This window comes from Onychostruthus taczanowskii, unplaced genomic scaffold (genome assembly GCF_017590055.1).
Source record: "Onychostruthus taczanowskii isolate IOZ18803 unplaced genomic scaffold, ASM1759005v1 scaffold53, whole genome shotgun sequence".
Classification (NCBI taxonomy): Eukaryota; Metazoa; Chordata; class Aves; order Passeriformes; family Passeridae; genus Onychostruthus; species Onychostruthus taczanowskii.
Genome location: NW_024502902.1, coordinates 5,125,281 through 5,147,213, shown reverse-complemented (window position 1 = coordinate 5,147,213; position 21,933 = coordinate 5,125,281). Strand labels below are relative to the sequence as shown.

The following is a 21,933-nucleotide window of genomic DNA, read 5'->3' as shown; positions in this document are numbered from 1 at the left end:
CAGATTGCCTAAAGCTTTCTAAACCAGCTGAATTTGAAAAGGAGCATACAAAAGTCAGTAAGTAATTTCTGTAACATTTCAGAAGACTTCAAATGGGAACACTTTGGAAAGTTTACTGTGCTACCCAATATCATAGGAAACAAAATTCCAAACTTTTGTTTGTAAAGAGACCTGCATGAACAAGACAAATTTGAGGCTTAGCTGAGCCTGAGATCCTTTTGCCAATAGTTGTTGCAATGCTTAGCAGGTGAAGGGCCCTTGACAGGTAGTACAAAGTTTGGTTATCTTTTCATAATTCGTGTATAAATTTGCATAAAGAAAAAAGTTCAAGAGAGAGGGAGGGCTGGAGAGATTGAGTCACTTTTAATTTTTAGAGTCAGCACAGTGTATTAAGTTCCTGAATGACATCATTAACACACCTTCAGCTGTGACCTCGTAGGATCACTGCTAGTAATGACATCTCAGCTAAGCCTGCTGAGCCAAGAACATCCTTTGTGTGTTCATATATTAAGGCTATGAAGAAGTTGGTCAATGAATACCAAACAAACATTTTTTACCAAGAAAATCCCACTCTGCCATTCACACAAGTTGTCTGACAGACACCAACTAGGGGCCAGAGCTGGTTACCCAGATGCGAAAGCATCTGTGCACCCCCTGCAGATTACCACTGATTCCCTGGGAACTGGAGCTGAATTAGTGGGGGATCAGGGGTGACTCACCAGTCCGTGTGCGCGTCATCGATCACCAGGAGGACCTTGGGTTTCTGTGCCATGGGGGGCGTGGGGCCGGTCGAGTGGTCCATCAGTCCCGCAGCCGCCTGCGTGGTTTGCTTCATGGCGCTGGAGATGGAGCTGAAGATGCTGCTGCCAGTAGAGGAAGAGTGCGAGGGCTGGGGTGGCTGCAGGTGCTTTCTCTCCGTGGCAGGGGAAACTGGGGAGCTCGTGGAGCTCTCGGGGCGCTGCAAGTCCATCATGTAGCCATTGGGCAGATTTGCCACGAAGCTACTGTCTGAGAGACGCCGCCGGAGGAAATTCATCGTTGCAGTGCTGTGGGGAAACTTCCTCAGCAAGAGCAAGGCTGAACAGTGCTGTTACCAGTCCTGGAGGATGCCTCTGCGTCCGTGTGGGTACGTCCTTAAAGTCCAGGCAGGCAGGCTTTAGCCCTTGAAATTGTGCTGGGGATATATGCCTAATTTTGTCAGCTGTATTTTCCTCCTCTCCTGTGGGAAAAGAATCAAAGACATATATGTGAGATACATACTGTGAGACTGAGTTAAGTAACCCCCTTTTGGTCTCTTAAACAGCTATCTTAATCAACAAAAGAAAGGACTGTTCCTATGCAGTATTCCACACTGCTACAGTCAAAAAATTAGGACAAAATATGTGTCACCATTCTCATCCCCAAACGTTTTCTGGTCAGTAGAGACTAGCCTGCACTAGCTTAGGGGCTAACAATTCTATCACTGTGGACAAAGAAAAAATTACTCTGATAAATGTTAATTTTAAAATGAGACGCACCTTATTTCTGGTATCTTGTGTGTTGAAAGTTACAGAATAGCTAGCAAATAATCCAAATGGATATGAAGTTGTATTATCTTTTGCAAGCTTGTGAGCAAAGTTCTGAATGTAAGGAACAAATGTCCAAAATTCAAATAGGATGTAAACAACAAATAGCAGAATAATTCCCATACATATTTTGATCAAGTTCAGTGACAGAAATTACACTTTTCTGCCCCTCCTCCTCTCTGCGCTCAGACTCTGAGCCAGGTCCTTGCTGGTGGTTGTTTGGTAGATACTAGCAAGCTATCTAATTTTGGAAATTCACTTGTAAGAATTTTGCAGGTACTCAAAACTAGAAACTTGGCTGTCTAATCTTCACACATTTTTTTCCTCTCTCACTGATGTTTTTGGTTTGTGTGGCTTGTTTGTTTTGTTTTAATGAGAATTTATTCTGCTAATCTCTTCAAATGAGAAAACGAACATGAGGAAATATAAGTATTTGACTCTTCTCCCTTGACCATATTATGATGACTTTGTTTTTACTCAGAATATTAAGTATTTCAGCAATTAAATAATCTCACAGTTTAAAAAAAAAATAAACCTCTAGGCACACCCCAGAAGACAGACTGAGAAATTTTTATCTGCTAAGACAGCCTTTGAGTCTTGGTTGGTGAGATTTAGGGGAAAAACAAAAGAATATTATTAATGGTAAAATGCATACCTTTTCCAAGACATACATATTTGCAGCAACAAAAAAGAGTGTTATCCCATACATCAAGTGAGATGAGTCTCATGCATCCATGGTATCATTGTTTAAATGATGCCTAACTCCCTTAAAGTCTCTTTGAATGACCCCCTGCAAATACTGGAGCTGCTTGCCTTGACCTGGTTTGGTCTCCCTTACTGCTCACCTTCTTGTCCCAAATTCTGATTGTCTCTTGATGGCAGAAAATTGTCTTTCCCCAGTTGTCCAAGAGAACGAATTGTGAATCTCTCTCCTAGAGCTGTGGGTGAGAGCCCATGGAGCAACCAAACAGCTTTCTTAAAAGAAGCTCTCATTTATTTTTGCCTATAGGGTTATACAAAGCTTTGCAGAAAAAAGAGTCAGACCTGTCCTTGTCCATATTGGTCATAGACCCCAAACCCTTAGAGAGGCTCAGATGAGCCTACCTGGTAGTAAGCAAGGTACAAAAAGCCCCTTGGCACATCCCCAAATCTTGTTGTCCATCACCACCCTGACTCTGTGGGCACAGGATCCATCCAGGGCAGAGGGCTCCCTACTGGAGCTGCTGACACTGGCTGATTAGAATAATTTTTCTTTTGATTTCTAAGCCCTGGGAGTGCAAGTCCTCTGACTTTGCTGGAGCCTGGAGGTAGTCTTTTCCCAGGGTATGGCTCAGGAAATCTTTAATGACTTCCTGACACATTCACGGTCGATAATGTATCTCAGGGTATCGTGCTGACTTCCCGCCTGGTCCCGGTGCACCTGGTGACTGCACAACATTAGCAGACACACACCAGGGAGCACTTCAGTAGCACTGCCTGCAGCAGCTGTTCCAAAAGCAGGTAGTGGAGAGTAGCCATGAATTGTGAGCTAGCTACTCACCCCATATGTACACCCACACAACACTTGTCCTGCTGCAGGAATAGTGAGTGCCAGCACTGAGCCATCCACTGTTACCTGTCCAGGATAATCTTGGTGGAACAGACTACAAAGGTTTTGGGGGATTTATATACCACAGACTGAGTAAAAATGTGCTGTGCTGTCCTCTGCTCAGGAACCAAGTGTTTTCTCCTTGCATAACACAAACAAGAAAAATCCCTTCCCTTGAGTGACAATCCATTCAGGAGTAGGTGCAGGTCTGGTTAAAGAGGAGCATCCCAGAGATCTGCCTACTGTCAGCAGGGCTCCAAAGGAGCACCCCATGACTGTGTACAGCTATTAGGCATGCTCTTTTGTAGGGCCTCGGTGTTACCTGGCAAGACATGGGGCATACATTTGATACTGGTCTTGGGAGAAGAACCTTCAGCACAAGATTCCTGCTCTTTGCCCGACTTGCACATCACAGAGCTGCTGGTTCCTGCTGTGGCAGCTCTCAGCCACGGGAGGGAACCTGCCCCCAGCCATGCAGGCTGGACCAGGCTGTTGTCACAAGCCAGTATCCTTGGGACGGGGTCCATAAGGACTTGCATTTCTGGGAAGGTGCTTCTTCCCCTCTGCCAGGTTTTTGCATAGCTGCTTCCTCCCCTGAGAGATCTGTGCTCTCCAAATGAACATGGGTAACTTGCAAAACATCAACAAGCAAATAAATGGGCAAATGTCTCTGCTGGGCCCTGCAGTGAGGCTCATGACCTAAGGTGCTCCAAGGCTGCACAGGGCCAGAGTATTCCATGACATGTATGGAAGGTACACAGTTTTCCTCTGCAAGGGGGCTTCCCAAATTGTGCCCAGTGCTCGCACTAAACAATTTATCATACTTAGTGCAAGGCCATGACCAGTCTCCTCCCGGACCCTTTTAAACAGGAATATTTGCAGTGACCTGTCATTTTTTCCACCAGGGGTTTCGTAGTAGGAGATGTTGCCCAGGAGAAGTTGGCAAAATGGGAGCTGGCAAAATTGTCTTGTCTAGAGAGTTTGGGACGTTGCACTTAGAGGGCCTTTCCCTCTGCTGGTTGGCACAGCCTTCACTATCTGCTAAGACTGGGCTGCATGCCGTTGGCTTGGGGAGGAAGAAGAGGAAACCTAAGCTCTGATGTCACAGGAAAATCTCCCTCTGGCAAAGCACATGGCGATTAAAATCAATGGATGACACTGCTGCAGCAGAGAGCAATGCCTGACTCCACTCTGTGGTTCCTGTCAGGAACCTCAGCTTTGGCATCTCAGAGTGATGGTCCTCCTGTCATTACATATATTTTTCTAATGATCTGGCTAATGTAATCCGAAAAGATTTTATCCTTTTTTTTTTTTTTTTCTTTTAGGTTTCACTGTATTGATTTGTCAATAAGTGCCACCACAGAGATCTTCTCTGTAATGGGAGCAGTGCAAACTGCCAGGAGGTTTTCTGCCAGCAGTTTACACTGCCTTGATTGCTGGAAAATCTCATAGTCTCCTTTTGCATCACTCACACTTACTGTTATTTAACTTTCAGAAGTACTTGTTTTCATACAGGCACAGGCTGAGTAGGTTAGGACCTCATTTTCCTACTGCCAGAAAAGAAACTCTCTGTGGACTTCCTGAGGGCTCAGCCTTTCAGGCAAAATCTGGCTCTGTAGCTCTTATGCAGCACAACATCCACCGAGTGCATGCACAGGTCTTACCCTGACAAGTGAGCAGGGCTGCAATTTTAACAAATGCAGGAACCTGCACCTCCATCAGAAGCAAGACAGATCTGCTGAGTGGTTTTTTGTCACTCTAGAGCCACAGGCAGGAGAGCTGTTGGCTCTACACCACTAAGTTGTACATTCCTTGTGTACACCAGTCTTCCTATGGCTTACACGGAGACACATCACCCTCTTAATGCTGTGCCAGGCACAAACTTGCCTGCAGGAAGGGAGCTTCCTGCACAGCTGCAGATACAGCCCATGGGCTGCTTCCAGACCAAGCAACAGCTCCTGTGGAGTTCCTCAAGTTGCAAGACAAGCAGCTGCTTCTCCCCAAGCAGGAGTCATGTGCTGCTGAGTGAAACAGCTGCTCCTGAAAGCTAGCTGGGAAAACAGCAGCTGGGCCATGGAGCTGCAGCCTGGGGATCTGCTCTATACTTCAGGGTGAGGAAATATGAACCAAGGCACAGGAGAATGAGTGAGTCCTGAGGGAAGAGAGACAGGGAGAGGAGCAGGAGGAGGAGGATGAGAAGGCACAAGCAGAAAGAGAGGAAGCAAGCAGGAATTGGCTTAACCAGCAGACAGTACAGGAACACACAGAAATCCCAACAATGTGAGCACCATCAGAGAATCAAAAGGGAACAAAGTGAGCAACCAAATGAGGCAAGAGGAAGGTCAATTAGAGCTGACCTTGAAAACAACAGCCAAGAGGTTGGTGCTGTCAGCCCCTTACTAACATGCAGCTAAACTTCCTGGCTGATATTTTTGGGAGAGCAAGGGAGGATATGCAATCTACTCACTCAGCACACTGACAGCAGCCAAGCACCTACCTGCTTTCTCTCAAGGATATACTCCATGGAGACGTAAGTTATCTCAGAAAACCTGTTGACATGTGTTAGACAACAAGAACAGAATGTTCACTTAAACCTCTTGTTGGGTTATTTTCTGATGTGCAGCAGTGTCCGCAGGGAACCCAGCTCAGCTGGCTGATAGCTGCTACCCATGCTTAGATTTCCCCTGAGCTTGTTATCTCATGCTGTCAAGTGATGAACTGACACAACCACACCAACCTGCATCTGATTACTGCTCTTGGCAGAGCAATGCTGGGGGAAGTAGGATGGAAAAACACTCTGAGGGATTATCCCCCCACCTCACCCTTAGGGACTGAACTCTGCCTTCTGCCCTGTGGTGGATGGGAAGGTGAGGGGATGCTCCTCACCTGGCAACAACCATTGACTTACACACCTCACATCCATTTTGCAGATCGTCTTCAGCATACTTTCAAGTCTTAATACATTCCCATGGATCCCTTTCTGCCTTCAGGCATACTGACATAACGTGGGAGTCAACCTCTGTGGAGGGACAGTTGTGTTAGGAAACTCAAAATCCAGCTGGATGCCTTTCCACATACAGTATATTTTTTAAAACTGTATTTTCCACATTTCTAGTATATTTCAAAAAGAGGAAATCAAGAAGTTATTTATTATTGCCAGGCTTTCAGTGTTTCTTCCGGAATGGTTTCAGCATCCCAAGCTTGACATAACTTGGCATCTCTTGGGAAGAACTGAAAGCACAATAAAACAAATTGTTCTAAAATTAATTAGAATTTTTACTGGATTTTTGTTTCATTTGCCTCAGTCCTGGGTTCAAGAAGTTCACATGTTTAAACATTTCTTGGTGTTCTTCAGCAACAGCTGAAATTCCATAAATCAGGAAATTACAGTAATATGGGTAAGAAAAAGGAAAGGAAAAGGATGACCCACCAAATACTCCACGTTTTGTAAACCTGAAGCACATACAAAAAGCATAAGAGTTGGAAAGACTGTATGCCAGCACAAAGAACAGAGGGAAGCAGAGTTTCCATGCTGGTTTTCAGTTTGCAGAGAGCTTTCCCAAACACCAGCTACAGAATACACCTCTAATGTAGACACTGATTTAAATTTTCCAGAGCGTGTAGAACTACAGCACAAATTCCACTGACACCAGCAGAGCCATATGGTGTCTTCTGAGGCAGTTGCAAGAAGTCAGAAGGCTGCAGCTGGAGGAGATGCCAGGGCAGGGGAGCAGAAAGACAGGACAATCAGGACAATAATCCTACCCAGAGCCTGAGTAGACTCCTGCTGTATGTTAGACAGCAGCTCACCAGAATCAGATAATGGCCTGGGCTGGAAGGGATCCTAAGAATCATCTAGTTCCACCCATCCTTCTGTGGATTTTCTCAAGAAGCCAGTCTCTTGTGCATTCCATTTCACTGCTCAAACAGCAAGATTGTCAGAGGTGGTAGGATGTCTCTCTGTCAGAAGCAAATCACTTCACAATGTTCAACATGCTTCACTAAGTCACAGAAACATATAAAGGTGCAATAATTCCATTGTGCTATTGTTGTATTCCTGTAGATCTTAAAAAAATCCTCTCTGCCTGATTGGGCGGCTATTTAACTGGAAGTCTGGGTTTCGTAAATCTTATCTGTATTTTCCTTTTGCAAAGCTGCCAGAAGTTTCTACATAGCAGTTTCATGGTAGGGGGGCTGCCTTATCTCCTGAAGATAGTGGGGGTGTGCATATCAAACCAAGTGCAAGTGGGACCACTTCCCAAGAGCTACACCCTCATTTGCACAGCAAATGAGTAAGTCTGCTTCCTCTTTTGCCTATTATTTCATAATGGCAAGTGAGGAAAAGAAGATGGGGGAAAAACAATCTGAAGTGAAAAAATGCCTCTGTAAGATCATCAGACTTTCAAGTAGATTGCAAACGAAGATGACTAAAGCCATGAACAGTAGTGAAAAATTTTCTAGTAAAAATAAATCTGAATATTATGATAATACTCTCTGACTTTAATATCCCCCAAGAACAAATTACGATGTGCTACTTCTTGGAAACAATATATTATTTTGTCATTTTAGTCTCATTTTGGAAATCCTGTTGGCACCTAATGGCTGCGGTGTTGTCACAGTGGTAATATCCTCTTGTCAATGAGCTTATGTAGGCCTTTTGTGGCCTGTCTGTTCAACATCAATAATTGCTTATCAGCAGAGCCAGACCCAGCACAACTGGAGCAGGCAATGTGTCTAATCCTTGAATGCCACAGAGTCATCTCCATCTCAAAGTCAGTTGAGTTTGCATCCTGGCTCCATTTCTTATTTCCCAGGAGTGCTGTGGTCATTCCTACCCCAAGCAATAGTGACACTAATGCTTCCATTAAGGCTGATAGTCGCACACGTGCCAAAGTGGCTCCTAATGGTGATAGTAAAGAAAGCAGGAGACAGCAGCACAAACCAGAGAACTTGTACAGATAAATGCTCTGCATATTAAGTGGATGAAATCGTAAGAAGGAAGTAAGCAGGGCTTGGAAGGCCCTGTCTTTTTCCTTCCCAATCTTGGATCTGATGCAGTTCATGTCATGTGCTGTGAGACATGCTTCAAGTTTCCTGCAGCAACCATGCAAGCCCTGATTTCATGGTGATAAGAGTGAAAGTGGCACCAGGCATGCCATTAATAGAGCAGGGATTTCCTTCAGCTGAGAGGCATGCTGCTTTGAAGAGTGCTGATCTGAATAAAATCAAGAAGCTGAGTGTATTTAATATGTAGGGCCTGCCAATATGCATTAGGGCTCATGCAGATAAGATGTGCCTCAGGGACTGACAACTCACAGGGTCTCAGAGGAAGCTGCAGCAGCTTGCCCAGTGCTAATGGGGCTCATGTCTTGATTGTGATCACTTCCTCATTCCTGTGCCATTTTCTTTCTACTCTATTTCAGTTCTGCCACAATAGACTGGTTATTCAAAATGCTTCTAAACAAAATATTTCATTACCATAAAATGAACTAGATATGTTGCAGGGAGAAAAGTGCTATAGGCTTTGAAACAGGAAGAAACAAATAACTACACGATTATAATATACATCAAATAGATAATTATTAGTTAACTGATAATGATAAGAAGGATTTTCTGTTTGGAGCCCAAATTGTATTACTTTTATATGATTTTAAGACAAAAATCTCTTGCATATTTCCATATAAAAAAGCTTCAAGCGCAACTTCATAATTCTTGCATCTATGCTTCTAATTAATTTTAAGCTGCCACAAAAATTCAATTTCTTTCCCAAATGTTCTATGGAACACTGGGGTTAAAAAGTCTTCCCTCAAACATTTGAAGTCCTCCAAACTATCTGTAGTACTAACACATTCCATCTAAGCTTTGCTGCCATTTGCATCTGCCTCATTTATTCCCCTTGCATCGTTCCAGGCACCAGCATATTTCAGTTTCCCAGATTTTCCCCATATGGCAAGGAACCTCTTATTGTATACTTGAGGTTTATTTCATGTGATGGTGTGAACAGCAGATACCTGGAGAAATAGAACCTGTAATTTGCCTTTGTGTAGCTCATTTGCTTTCTAACCATATGTGCCCATCTCAGGTAGCAATACAAAGACTAAACCAAGAATTGGAGCACCCTTACTGATTTATTTTGGTGATAGAAGAGAAAGAGAAAGTTTTACTGCATTCTGGGCAAGATTTGTGACACAGCTGTAAGACAGCTTGATGCCAATTCTTTCATGTGATGTAGAAGTGGTGGGAGATTGACTGGCTGGACTACTCCTGACAAAGAGACAATGAGGATTGGTAGACCAACTGGAACACTGCAGGAGTTCTGTGACAGCCAACCCAGACCATGCTGAGGATTTATTGGAGATATTTTCCTTCACTTTTTTACATCTTTAGTATTGATCACATGCAGACACATGAAAAGATGTGTGGGTTTGTGGAGCATGTCCCTTTTGCTCCCACCATGTACCCACACACTTCTCGCCCCAGCAAGGGCCCGTTCCCCTAACCCAGAGCTGAACTGAGCACCCCAGTCTTTGTGACTGGGAAGCAGTGCCTGCTTCCCTGCTAAAACCTCAAAAAAGTGCACAAGATCCTGCTCTAGCACGGCTGCAGGTTGGAGAGATGCAAGCCAAACATATTTGTGGTACCAGCAGAAGCCTCTGCAGGATAGTTGGGTGTAGGTGTTTAGCTCCCTTACAATAAAGAATCTGGACAGGTTTTGAAGGCCATTTATGAATTTATGTTGTCTCTGTAGGGACTCTGGGTTGATGAAGGGTTGCAACACCAGAGATGCATTGCTATAATTAGAAATCAGCTTTTAAAACGCTAGTGATAAATTTTATCACTACCTTATTTCACTAACTCTCTTTAATCTGGCTGTCTTCTCTCCCAGTTCCTGCCTGCTTGCCTATCCAGTCTTTGTACTCATGCTGGATGGTGTAGGAGCCCTCCACAATTGGCTCCAAACACCAGATACTATGTTTAGCAAAAAGCATCAGAACATACAATACATGAGTGTGGGAAATAGATTAGATTCTGGACCCAGACAAAGTTCTGAGAGATCAGGCTAGTGGGCTGTGCCCAGAGATGGAAATAAAGCACAACGTGATTTTAACAGTCTCCTGCTATCAGCTTGGGGAAAGGTCTTGCAGTGTCAATGCCTCGGTTTCCCATTTAAGAAGACAAGCTTTGTTCTGCAGAGAGCAGAGATCTTGCAAGGCTCAGCTCATACACCTCCATGCTGCACCTCTGAGCCAAGCACAGGAAGCTTCAACAGCTCTGCTTCTCCTGCTGATCAATAGCTGAATTACAAAGCTTTTAGGAGGTACAAGAGTGGCCAGCCTTATTTAAGAAACCAACCACCAAACCTTTCAAGACCTGGAGAGTACATAGCCACCATGAGTGGGGGAAAAAAAAAGAAAGATTTCTTGGAGTAAAATAGCAGCACTTAGAACCATTTTGTAACAGGGAACACAAAGGATGAATCTGCACAGCTATTTTAGGTTCTCCTTCTGTGCTTTGAGAAGTTCTGTCTCAAGGAAAGGAGAGAAGGAAGGGGAAGAGGGGAAGAGGAGCATCTGCAGCTGGACAGCCCGGGCAGGCGCTGTGAGAGGAACTCAAGCCACAGGCACTGATGTGAGAGGAACTCAAGCCACAGGCACTGATGTGAGCTCTTTCTGGGTGCACACACAAACATGGTGTGAACTTCTGCTCACAGAGAGCATGAGCATTGCAGCAGGCAGAACAGAAATGGTGACATCCCACAAACCTCACAGAGAAGTTATCTGAGAGCCACTCTGGAGCCTCCCTTTGCACATCTGTGTCCTGACTAGCAGGACAGGTAGGCAGTCACTACTCGTGTACAATTGTACAATGATACAGGTAATGACAGAAGCAGCATTGCAAAGTATTCCTATTCCTCTCTGGGACAATCTGCATTTTTTAGAGCTAAGTAGTGCTGTCCCACATGACTGAAGCTTACAGACAAAAGCCACTTTTACTTTATCATTAAGGCAAGAAAGTTTGAAATTTTCTGGCCACATGTTAACAAATGCCTCTCTTAGTCATTACTATGGAGGCACAGAACTGGTTAAAAAACCAAACCAAACCAAACCAAACCAAACCAAACCAAACCAAACCAAACCACAAACCCCAGAGTGTAACTTCACAGCCTCAAGATTTCCATGGGTGGCTTGGCTGGCCAGATGTTAAATAAAGCAGGCTGAGGAAGTGTTTATTCCCTGCAGCTTTGCAGAGGCACTCACCCTGGCCTCCTCCTGTTCAGGTGACAAGCCAAAATCTGCCAATGCTTACAACACTTGCATATCCAGTGTTTGCCAAAGGTTTGACTGGAAGAGCAGAGCTGATATTCCTGCATGTTGCAGTACAGCAGTCAGTTCATTAAAACACACAAAACATTATGCTTTATTTCAAGACTGCACACAAGAGAAAGCCAGTCTTTGGGGTTTTGTGGATCAAAAAACTTGTTCCTTTCTCTATTTTTTCTAAAGAGCTTTAAGCAAGACACTAACTATATAAATAAAGCATTGAAAGGTTAAATTGGGTCACATTTTAGAGAGCCTGATCTCTGCAGTGATCTAAATACAGAATGCAGAGTTGTTCAATAATATACAACATAAGTACAGCAACTCTTTATAATTAAATCTACCTGAAAAACATATTACTTGTTAGCATGGAAGGATATACAGAGTTCTCAGCTCAAATGAGTACTGCTGATTTGAGCAGTACTGGAGTCCAGTTTCACTGGAGTCCAGTTTCAGAGCTGATTACTGCAAAAACTCTTGTTGCTGCCCAGAAGATGATAATGTGTAACAAATTAGTGTATGGATGATCTTTTATAAATCAGCCAGGTTAGACACAAGGAGTTCTGTCCACTTTTTTATCTGCTTCAGTGCAAAAACAGTAACCAAACATGTCCCAGTGATGGGATTATAAAATCTGTTATCATCACTAAACTTCATCAAAGTATTGGATCACATTTACATGTTGGTGGCAGGCCCTGCACATCCACGTGATTTTCCTAAGAGCTGCATGAGTGATCCTGGTTAAATCACTTCACATTGGAACACAAATGTAAAACCAGGACAAGAAAGGCCATATTATGAGCAAAAGTAATGCACGCAGCATGATAACAAATATATAGAAGTCCTTCACTATCATCAGCTTAATCACTTGCTCTTGTCTCGCTTCAGCTCTCCATCATTAGTATCTAATTTCTGAAAGAGGATAATTGCTTTGGATCTCTTCAATTGCCACTAAAGCACTGCAGAGCACTTGTAAAAATCAAATGAATTTGAAGACTAGGATCATTGAGCATGTCCTCCCACTAGTGCAGCTTGTGTAGTTTCTCCTATCTCCTCCCATCATGAGTTTATAGTTTCTGATTGAAAAAACAACTCCAAGGCTAGTTTGTAAATACTCACTAGCTGATCCAAACCAGTCCTGCAGTTAAGCCATAGTCCCTGCAGCAAGAGCAAAGCAACAGCTCCCTGAAAGCCTGAGTGAAGAAAACAGTGTTTTCTCCCAACTTCACCAAGGACTGCACAACCACATGATACCCCAATGCAAAGACACTCACTTAAGCATCCCAGCAGAGCACAGATGTTCATGCTGTAAACGAGAAGCTCTCTCCTGGGCAGCTAGATCTTGAGCAGCAGCTGCTGACAGCGCAGGGCTAGGCAGTGAACTGATTTTTTTGTTTGTGTTGCCCAGAAAATTGAATAAAAAATATTGCCAAGCGATGCAGAAGATGGCAGCTGGTTTGTTATTTATTGCAGATGATTATTGAATAAGGCCCTGAGCAACCTGACCTAGTGTAAGGTGTCCCTGTCTGTGGTGGTGGAGGGCTGGAACTAGGTAATCTTTAAGGTCTCTTTCAACCCAAGACATTCTATGATTCTATTCTTATTTCACCTCCCCCATCAGCTACTACTCCTGACCATACCACAAAAGCAGGCAGCTGCTGTGCTCTCCTTAAAAATTCACAGTTTTTCTTACCTGCCCATTGCCTTTGTTGCCCTATCACTAAGCAAGAAAACATGCACTTAGGAATTCAGTCAACTAAAGAGTCTATTCATTCTTCACCTCCTACTCTGTTCTTGGAAAATATACTGGTCTTACAGCATTGTGTGAGGTAATTAGCTATTGCTTCTATTAGCAGAACAGGGCATGCATAGAGAAAAACTGTAGCAATGCTACTTATTTAACTGCAAACTATCTCAGAAAGCAGAAAGTCAATTCTTTCCCTTGTAGCTCAAGCAAAATTCTCATCAGCTTCTAAGGGGTTTTCTCTGAAATGAAAAAACTTTGGAAGTTAGAAGTCTCTCATCCTGATGATGGTGGAAGGCACAGCTGGCATGATTTTTGCAGGAGATGTCAGCTGTGACTTTGCAAGGTCTGAGTTTGCCCTGGGTGACTGAAGGCACTGTTCTGCTCTGAGGGTCACGCCTAAGGAGGAGAAAGTCTGACCGTGGGGCTCAGCACAAGAAAGAGGTGGCACCTTCCTTCAAGAAAGAAGCATGGCCTGTAAAGCCAGAGGCCTGCAAACTGTGACCAAGAGTCAGAGACATCAAAGAATCTTCCCTGGAAAAGCCTGCCTGCACACTAATAGGAATTGTCAACTCCAGCTCTTGACAGGTGCCATCCTCTCCTATGCCTTGTGTTTCTCAGTAGCTGGAGCCTTGAATGGCCTCAAGAAACTCTCATATGTGAAACTGCTCCTGTGGGGAACAACGTGGGAAGCCTGGACTAGAAAGGCTCTGCTGAATTATTAAGGTTGCCCAGAGTGAACCAAGGTAACCTTCATGTGGATTCCTGTCAGCCTCTTTCAGTTTTATTATAAAGCAGCAACCTCCTACCTCGCCTACTCCTCTCTCTCCTGCTAAACGAAACTTCACAAGACTGCTGAAGTAAGAAAGTCTGCCCAAAAGATTAACTAAATACACACAGGCCTATTTTAGATAGAAGCATCAAGCTAAATACAGCAGCCTTGAGCTGCTGGAGGGAGCACAGTGTTTCATCCAACCCCTCTTGCCAAAGTGCAATCAATGCTTTAGAGAACATACAGGGAAATACAGGCACTAAGTCTCATCTTTAAGCAGTAAGTCAAAAAACATTGGAGCTTAAAAAGGAATAAATGCTTCCTAGCTTGTCACATAATTTGGTTTTCAAGCCCACTTCAGAAAACAGCCGTGCACCAAGTGTGTTTCCCTGCCCACGCTCTGTGTCCACAGCCCTGGCAGCTGCCAGTGATGGGCACAGTGCATCAGAAGTGTGTGTGGTGACTCAGGGACAGAAACACATGGTACCATCACCTCTGGAACCATGAGGTCATTCTTTATCCCAAATTTCCATTTTATTGTTCACTGCTTTACAGCAGTGGCCACAAAAACCTGCGCTGTGCTGGTAAGTTCAGTGAAAAAACTCCTGATTGTCCTTCTCCAGGAAGGATCTGTATTTTCTAGCATCATCCTCTGGAGTTTATCAGCTTGCTCTGCAGAGTCAGGAAAAAGTATTTCTGCAGCCAAGAATGTCTTCGATATGTTCCTGGGCTGCAATGCACTACAGGGCTCTTCAGCCCTACTCTAAACCCAGCAAAGTACAACTAAAAGTGGTGGAGAAAGATGATGGCATAAAAGATATATTCATTATATTTTACAAAAGAAAACAACCACATAGGGCCAGAATACCCTACATTAAAAATTATGCACTTCATCTAAAAAAGGAGTGTTACTATATTTTAAATGACAGATTTTAAGGGTCTGAATCATCTTGGAGCTGACTGTTCTGCTGCTATTGGTTTTGCTTTTCTAATAGCTCTATGTAAATATCCTTGTGTTTTCTTATAAACTTAATTTAGTGCTGGTGAAAGCCTACCAGTCCTTTTAGATGAAAAATATTTTGCATTGGCTACATAAAAGATATGATGTAAGCATTTCTGGCTGGTTTTTTCTAGCAGGCTTGGAAGTCCTGAGTTGCAGAGGAGTGGAACTTTCTCCATTCACTTGGATGGGAGTCAGTAAACTCCTTATTTGACTCCAAGTAATCTGAGTGTCTTTAGCTGTGGCTTTTATGAACAACTGGCCAATTAGTATCTTTTCTTAGATGGGTTTGTGGTTTGAAAGGGCTAGAATCAGCAAGCTAAAATACTATTTCCTTCTTGTCAATTAAATGTAACATTGTCAACTAAATGTAACATTAAATTGAAAATTAAAACATAGGGCTCAAGGTGGAACACTTTTTAAACTCAAGGGAGCTCAGCAAATAGCTATTTCAAACCATGAAGTTCTGGCTGAAGACACTGTTTGCCATCTTTTAAAAGGAGTTGGTATGTGTATGTTTGCTCCTGTGTATGACAAGAAAGAAGGAAGCCAGTGGTTTTTTTTTTTTCCCCCAGCTGAAGTATACATGGAAGGAGTGCTGGCTCTGGATCATGCTGAGAGCGGGAAATAAATCAGCCAAAACCCATAAAGCTTGGCAGAAGCCAAAATTTCCTTCTTCTAAAAAAAGGCACACCCCTCTCTGTTACTTCGTCCAGCTTTTCACATGGCTCTACAGTCCTACCTTTGTCCTACCTTTCTCCTTCTTTTAACACGGACTCTGATTTATTTTTCAGACACACAGGAATATAATGCTGTTTGACTTCTTCAGGCTGGAGTATGACAAAATACAGCAGCTCTCTATCTTGTTCATATCCCAGTCTGAGAGTTCAGAGCAAAATTTAATGTGCTTTGAAAAATGACTGTAGTTACTCTCTCAAAGTGATATGAAGGCGATACTCCCAGTTTCAGGAAACCTAGAAAAAGGGCCTTTCTTACTCCATCCAAATATTTTTTTCTCCCCTCTCCCCATGCCAGTCCCCCACAGACCATCCTGGGAAGCAGACAATCTTCTCTTCCCCTTCCTGTCGCTCTGATGGCATTACAGAATCCAGCACTACTGCCACCAGGAGAAAAGATTATTCTCCCCCAAAGGCCCCACCACAGACTCTTCCTCCAGAGACTTTTCCAAGGCTGTGTCATTAGTTTTTCTCACTTTTATGAGCGGGGTCTAAATTACAAGCATGTGCCCTGGGCCACCTTTCTTGTGGACAGTGTAATCTGCTAAGGGCAGCAGAGCCAAACTGCACCCTTGCTTTAGCATTTGATCTGCCCAGACATAGCAGAATTATTCCTCATTAAACAGACAAGAGATGAACGTCTGGCAGCTGATAGCCATTAATACAGACATTGTTTGTTCTGCATAATCACTTCATTTTCCTTGATAACTGTATTATAAATATATATGAGCCTACAGTACTGGACTGGTAAGTGATCTGCTACAGTTGCTAATCACATCTCTGCTATTTGTCGGCATTTAAAAAAGCTCCTTGACATTTTCAAATCTCTAGATGAGGTAGGAGAATACCACAACAAATCACAAAGGATGGGAAAAGTGAAGAATTATCCAGAATGGAGAGAGAGCATGGCTTCCCCACTGCTCAAACAAAAAGGAAACCATTTTATCCCATAAATAAAAGGCCAATCTAGAAATTGGAAGATTTCCATTTGGTCTTACCAAGTTTGTTTGAAAACTTATGATCTGGGGCTTTGTACACCTCTGGGGATGCAAATCAGCCAAAACCACAAAGGCCTGAAGTGAGAAGAACAGCACTGGAGTGAGCGAGAGGGAGGGGTCCATGTGGCAGAGCAGTGACGTCGTTTGACAAAAAACGCTCTTACAACAGCTCTGAAAATGCCCTGGGTGGCTTGCCTGACATTTCAAGTTAGATGTTTTGCCTATCAACAGATTGACAGATCAAGTTGCTGCAACTTTATCAGCTGTTAATTGTGTGTGGGCCAGGACAGCTCTTTGTAGTGCCCACTTGGGAAGTCTAGACTTATTTGCTTAGCTGGTAAAGAGAGAGGAATGGGATTTTTAGCCCAGAAACATCCCAAAAGAATTAAATATCCTAGAGTATTTACTGCAAAACTTGACATTCTGGGGAATTTCCAGACCAACTAAAAATTGATCCTACACCCCTATAGACTGAGCAGGACCCTCTGAGAGGAGAACACCACAATGCAACACACCAGCCACTGTGCAATAAGAAACAAACTCAATTATTTTTCTTTCTTTTTCTTTTGTCTTTGCAATGAGGATAATACTCTTTTTTCTTGTTGGAAAGTGCCACGTAAATGGCGTAAATAAAGTAGTTAACGTGAAAATAATTAGAGCAAAAATCCTTGTTGCAGAGTAGCTGTGAAAGTTAAGGGGCATTATGGTTCAGTCCTCTGGTGTAGAATTTGCAATACTGCAAATCCCATGAGAACACTTGCTCACACATCCCATGGCACCACCCCCTCATCCCCCCTAAAGGACCCAAGAAAAAAGTGGTATCCTTTCTGGGGGAGGCAGGATGATGTGGAGCACGCAGTGGCTGGTTTGTTCTAATTACTGTTAACACCAACAAGGAGCACGAGTTCCACGTCCCGTCACGCCTCTCGTTACTAGAGTACATAACCTCCTAACCTCCACCCAGGAAAATGATATCATTGCATGAATTAATCATCTGAGCAATTAATGGCAGAAAAGCGACCTCAGGTTTCCAGCACAGTGTCTGGCACCAGTGAATTGGCGATGACGTCAGCTTCCCTGGGAATATGCTGGCATTTTGCCTGTTCCTGAGCCTCCCTGTTGACTCTGAGGGCAGAAGCAAACAATGCAGGCACCCAACCAGCAGTAACTGCTGCAAGCCAGCACCGGGCTGCTGCTGCTGCAGCGTCACAGGGATGCTTCTCCTGCCAAATCCCTGTGGAAATCTCCCAGAGAAGATGAACTTCCCAAAACCAGCAAGAGCAGAGGACTTCCTCTGATGTGCAGAGAGAGGGACTCTCCAGAAGCAATGAGTATCTGTCCACTCTTTAGCAAGGAGAACCTCCTGCTCTGCACCTGGGAGCTGTGCAACCTTTTGTAGTGTGTGAATAAGCAAGTTATTTGACTATTCCTCTGTTTCTGGGGCAAAGGGAAAGAATTTTATAATACTGCGGAGTTTATTCTCAGATGGCCAGGTTTTTTTTTTTTCATTTCTTCACTGACTCTCTTACTGTGAGTGCTTTGAAAGCTGGAGTCAAACACAACTGTGACCATATGTCCTGTGTTAGATCCATTTTTTAGTCAGCTGTTCTAGGTGAGATGAGGAGAGCCTGCCTCTATCCTACAGGAATATGCAATGTTTCCTTTTTTCATCACCCAATACAAATATCCTCTGCAAGGTGGAATCTTTTCATACTTTTACCAAGTGAGTATCCCTTTGGCCCCGCTTGGGGTGCATGCACAAGCTGTGAGACAGAGGGGGTCAGACTCAGCCCACCACTCGGAGGAGCACAGCCCAGACTCCAGGAGATGTCATGGGCAGAGTGTAGACACCAACAGGGAGGTGCTCTCTGATAGGAGTATCAGTCATTTTCTAAACCTTCAGGCCATGTGAGAAAACCACAGAAAAGAAAAAAGCTTGGGTAGAGGAAAGCTGACCCCTGATGTAAGAAATTTGGTGTCAGGGAGGAAGGAGAACCTATTTGGGCGAAAGGGTTTGGCTAATCCAAGATAAGCCATTTTGTAGCTTCTCCCAATGGGGTTTTTTTGCCTTACTTCTCTTATTGGAGGCAGGCTGTGGCTGCTGCTTTCTGAGCAAGCAGAAAAAGCATATATCCCTCCACACTCATCATAAGAATGAGTTTCCAATAGATATGAGATATCCACAGGTGAGCAACATCTTAGTCTCAGCAACACTTTCCTCTGGATCCCAGCTTGAAAAAAATGAGGTGGTGAACCCCTATGAGAAGCAGCTAAAAATTTTAGTACCTTACAGTGAGCTGTGACCTCTGCTCCAGTTAGTGACCATAATAAGCTTACCCCAAATTCAGGACAGCCTTGTCTTGCACACTTGCAAAGATGTAAGCTGAATAAGTGTGATTATAACATCATCACTGCAAATGACACTCGCTGTCTGCATGTCTTAATGCCACTTGCCACGTTTGTAATCCATCTTCCCCCACCTGCCCTGTCTGTTCAGCAGTCACTTGTTATCAGAGCAAAGGCAGTGAAACAAAAGGAAGGGCAGAGGCTAATTTGCTTGATGTAGTCCTGTTCTTCCAGATGATGTTAATTTATGGGCTCTAACCTGATCCTCAGAGATGCTTTCATTTGCATCATTAAAAGGAAAATAACAAATCTGTGGAAGCAACTCAATAAGCTACCACTTTAGCAGCAGGCACAGCCAGCAGAATGGTTTGAGCATCAGTTTCCCTAAGCAGTCACATTACCCATCCTGATTCCCATCCCATCTCCCCCTGATTCCCATCCCATCTCCCCCTTTCTTTCCAGGTGTAGCCAGCTCAGCAGATAGGATTAATCCGCTTCCGTACTCACTTGCATTCTCCATGTTAGAGAATCTGATTACACACACTGCCTGCAATGTATCTCCACCTGCAACACCTAATGCTCCAGTCTGATCTCCTCTTTCTCATTTTAACATCTCACTGCAGATCCAGGACATACACAGACAGATGCACACACACTTGCGCTGTTTTGTTTGCCAACAGCTCACTAAGAGCCTCGGTGTTTTCATTTTCAATCAAACCAGAAAGCACTACTGTTTTCCCCACTCTGCCCATGAGGTAATTCCTCCCTTTGGACTCCCCTCGTTACATTTACACTGCACAGGCTCCATGCACTGCTGCTGGATCCACACAAACCACAGGAATCTCTGCACAGACGCGCTCAGTGAACACGCAGCGTTATAGAGCCCTGCAGCACGTATAAAGACAAAGGCACAGGCTACATGCACTGAGCAGTGCCACCACATGCATTCCTGCTCCCTCCAAACCCTGCAGGAAAACATTGCCTGCAGAGTGCTTTCCTGTGAACAAAACCAGCCTTTCAGCACAGGGTCAGTATACGATTCAGGCAAATCCCGTTCCCACCCGCTCCCTTACCTTTCCTTTCCTTATTCTGCTAATCCAGGGGCCCTGGACCAATTGCTTTTCCCTCCTGCACACAAACTGCCAGTCCGTCCTGCTTCACATTCACAGCACACCAGCAGGATTCACCGTCATCCCATTCTGCCGGATCCTTATCGCCCTATTGGCCAATGCCAGACAGTAAATTCAATTAGGCTCCTCCTTATAACTATATTATCACAGGAACAGGAATGAATAATTTAGTAAAACAACAAGGATGTGCAGGCTCTGGTGTCACAGACTTTACCCCCACTGTCAGGCTTTTATCAGAGAGATGGATAAAAAAAACCACAATCTGTCTGTCACTCCTGAAAAGGAGACCTTAGATTACCCACTTGTATTTCCCATTCCATCCTTCTTGTCTTCCTCCCCCTAAGCCATGGCATTCCCATTTTATTGTTGCACCTCCATCCTCAGCCCACAATACAGTATTTCCCTTGTGAATGGTCATTACCATCTCAGTGGATGCAGAGATTTCTGTCCAGGCAAAGTGACACCGCAGCACATCAAACACTTTGCCTCTTTCCTGAATGCAGTATGTGAGAAAAGAATGAAACTGATCTGGAGAAGGGAGTGACAAGACAAGCAGATCACAGGCAAAAGGGAGAGTCTGCCTTGTATCACAGTATCCCCTGTAAAGCAACGGTGCTCTCATCCCATGAATTCAGACACCAAGAGGATGCAAGTACATGGTTCCTGAAAGGTTCACAGATGCACTGCCCAGGGACTGTGATTTCACATGCCTGCTGTGGGAGTTTGGATCCCCACATAAAAAAAAAAACAAACAACCAAAAACAAAACCACAAAAAAATGGCAGTTTCCCCCCAAACCAAATGATTAAAGTGATCTGTTTTGGCACATTTTTTTTTTCCTGACCAGAATTTTCTAGAGACAACTACTTATACTTGCATTTCCGAAGAAGTAGTTGATCCCAAAATGAATACTGCTGCTTTTTCTCAGGGGATGCTTTGTTTGAAAAGTTACAGACCACTGCAGATACCCTCAACAGGGTCACCACTATCTAAATCAAGCCTCAGACCACTTTGATTGCCTAAAGGGTTTTATTGTTACAGGAGGAATGGTGGAAGTGGAGGAGCTCAGCAGGACAATCCTTTGGTATCCTCAGAACAGACCAAGCAGCCAACAGGGATTTTTAATGACCATTCCCAGCAGTATTGAAAGCTACTGCTAATACATGCTCATGTGCACAGCATTAACAAACAGATGTGTCATTCCACCATAACTGAGAAATAAACAGGCAGGATGAAGCTACCGTTCTTCTTCCCTTAGAGTACAAGAACACCCTTTACACTCTGCTTTCCATGTGCTAATATTTACTCTGTAGAGTCTATATATCTACTACCACAACGATGAGAGGTTCAAATTTGCACTAGAGCCCAAAGCAACTCAAGCAACTCCTACACCAGCTCTTGGTTTGGCTCCTCTCCCAGGCCTGGCGGGCTGGGTAGCCTCAGCTCTGCCTCCAGAGGCAAGAGGGACACCAGGGTGAAGTCAAGCCCAAGTACCAGCAAAGATACAAAGGCAGTTCACTGGTGACAGACCAGAAATTTTCCTAAAGACACTGCCTTTCCTTAGGCACTGCCTTCACACTGAAAGACTAGCAGGAAGCTGGGACAATGCATGGGGGTTGCCACCTCCTAAACTTCTGGGCTATCTACCTCCACTTCAGTCCCAAAGTAGGATCCAGCCGTGCTGCCTTCCCTGGGACAATAGAGTAGAGGATCAGAGGATGCTTTTGCCCTCCTCA

The 21,933-nt window shown here is 44.0% G+C and overlaps 1 protein-coding gene across 1 annotated transcript in view; it reads right to left on the bottom strand.

The window, feature by feature from the left end:
* The window catches only part of SYN3 (synapsin III), a 189,981-nt gene extending 169,793 nt beyond the window's left edge, over window positions 1–20,188 (bottom strand). The window contains exons 1-2 of the mRNA XM_041416911.1: window positions 20,142–20,188; window positions 720–1,219 (exon numbers count right to left, since the gene is read on the bottom strand). Of these exons, the coding sequence (XP_041272845.1) occupies window positions 720–1,036 (317 nt within the window). The 5' untranslated portion in view covers window positions 1,037–1,219; window positions 20,142–20,188. The remainder of the gene's footprint in view (window positions 1–719; window positions 1,220–20,141) is intronic.
* Between the last annotated feature and the right edge of the window lie 1,745 nt (window positions 20,189–21,933).